General features: G+C 54.2%; 1 protein-coding gene across 1 annotated transcript; it reads right to left on the bottom strand.

Annotated features, from left to right (window-relative positions):
• Positions 1-995: 995 nt before the first annotated feature.
• LOC136539044 (expansin-A31-like) lies at positions 996-2,071 on the bottom strand. The gene has a single exon (XM_066530971.1). It carries the CDS (start codon positions 1,995-1,997, stop codon positions 1,233-1,235), a length of 765 nt encoding a protein of 254 aa, XP_066387068.1. The 5' UTR covers positions 1,998-2,071; the 3' UTR covers positions 996-1,232.
• Between the last annotated feature and the right edge of the window lie 259 nt (positions 2,072-2,330).

Below are 2,330 nucleotides of genomic sequence, written 5' to 3'. Positions count from 1 at the left end.
TTTATGCTCTGGCGCGTTTGGCAGGCTGTGCAGTGTTCGCCTGGTACGGCAAATGACGGCACCCACAATACTATTTATGCTCTGATGTGTCCGTCTAACATGGCCTGACGGTACCGTCCTGCAAGTGTGCAGGGCATGGTAGGGTACGATCCTCGATATTACGGTTGACTTTAGCGCCATACCTTATCTGCTCTGCCTGCTCCCTAGGCCCACACCGAGCGGGCGTCCCCGGTCGGTCGTTCCTAGTCGGCCCGGACCGCGTCAGTCGGGAAAGAGCAGCGAGCAGAGATCCGGCGTATCCTAGGTCGGAGAACGAGGGTCGGAGTCGGACTGCGATCCCACCACATCCAGGCCTTCCGGTTGGGGCTCCGACCAGATCTCCTGGCCAGAGGTGCCGGTTGGGGACCAGATCGTGGTCTTGGCCTGTCATTGTGTATCTGGGCCGGCCCAGGCATGTGTGGCATGTGTTGTCGCTGCGCTGCCAGCTGGGCTGAGTTTTGTAGGGAAGCGGGTCCATTGGGGACCCCAGGTTTATGAACCCGACAGTACTTCATATAACCTTTCCCCCCTTTTGCCTTGTTAATAAAGCTTCTTTGCAGGGGCTTAGGCCCCTCTAGTTTTTTCAGAAAAAAATTTGATATCCTCATTAAAGGTCTGCCGACGTCATTCTTCATGGAGTTTTGCTCTAGTCTGGATGTTTGTTGTGCTCTTATTTCCGATTGTGGCAGAGTGTTAGATTGTCAATGTGTCATGACACTCGCAGCTGCCGATCTAGACTCCCCACCGTGCCTATATGTATGCACCCATGATGATCATTGAATAAATACAAGCAGCCAAATTTTCAGGTAGCAGAAGGTAGTGCCTCCCCATTGTCCATTGATGCTGTTACCTTCCACTTATTTGCGTTGACCTAATAAACAAGTTGAGCTCTAGAACATGGGAGGAACAGATGGGTAATGTAATTTTCATATTGATTGAACTGGCGTTAACAATTTTGCACATACGTATAAATGTAATGCCATTATGCCAGTATATATGGGTAAAAAAAAGGTACGATGCAGATAATGAGAACTATATAAACAGCAAACATGCCACGGCCACGGTTCGTCTGGCGCTGAATAACTCTGCCAAAACCACGACACACAGCACGTCGGCACTTGCCATGCGGACAATATACTATATGAAGATCAACAGAAACAGATCAGAAAGCTTCGTCCCGATCGATGGATGGATCAGTAGTAAAACTGCTGATTGGTGGAGTAGGTCTGTCCGAACTGCCACCACGTCGGCGCCACGTTCAGGAACTGTATGTACTGCCCGCCGGTGCTAGTGACGGCGAAGCTGAGCGCCTGGCCGGTGAGCCCCGAGAGAGCCTGCCAATTAGCGCCCCAGTTCCTAGACATCTGGATCCACCCCGTCTTCTCGCCCTTGACCCAAGCGGCTGCCACTGAGCCGCTGCCGCCGAGGTTCTGGATGCTGACGAGCAGGAAGTAGTTGGAGCCGGCGATGTTGAAGCGCACACCGCCGCTGCGCGAGCACTTGACCTGCTGGTACAGGACAGGGATGATGCCGCCCTGGACGACGCCGATGTTCTCCCATGCCGGCTGCGACATGTCGAAGTGCGGGCGTCCCGGGCCGCACCAGCCTCCGTTGGGGAGGCCGTAGTTGGGTGGGCACAGGTTGGTGGCCGTCACGGTGACGGTGTTGCCGGGCTTGCAGTACTGGCTGCCCGTGCGTGATCCAGATCCATCACATGTGATGGCGTAGCACTGCCCGCACGACGCGCCGTCGTTGAACAGCGTCTGGCTCAGCGCCGCGTTGTTAACGCCGTACCCGGCGCTGTACAGGTTGCCGTATCCGCACGCGCCGCCCATGGTTCCGGACCCGTCGGACCCGCCATAGAAGGTCGCCGTGCCGGGCGACCAGCCCGCCACATTGGTCGCTGCGGACGCCGCCACCAGAACAACACCCCACAGAACCAACATCCTGGGCGCCATGACTGCGACCTTGCTACGAGTACGAGCACGAAATAATCAGAAAAAGGAGCAGATTGTCTTGTCGTGTGATCTGAAAGTTGTGAGTTGCTACTGTGGTGGATGATCTCCTAGCTAGGTTCAGTGCTTAAATAGGAGGAGGAAGTGGCCTGCTGGAGATTGAAGAAACTTGTCGAAACTAATTAAGCGGGAAGATGAGCGGCGATAATGTCGTTGGTGTTCTGTCGATCGTGCATCTCATTTGATTCTCATGTCATGGAACACGTAATGCATTTGCGCGGTGGGAACTGGAAGCACATGCAGTATTGCAGGTAACTGCTAGTTTTTGACTTTGAT

The sequence above is a fragment of the Miscanthus floridulus genome, chromosome 2 (assembly GCF_019320115.1).
Source record: "Miscanthus floridulus cultivar M001 chromosome 2, ASM1932011v1, whole genome shotgun sequence".
Lineage (NCBI taxonomy): Eukaryota > Viridiplantae > Streptophyta > Magnoliopsida > Poales > Poaceae > Miscanthus > Miscanthus floridulus.
This window is presented reverse-complemented; position numbering and strand designations above follow the sequence as displayed.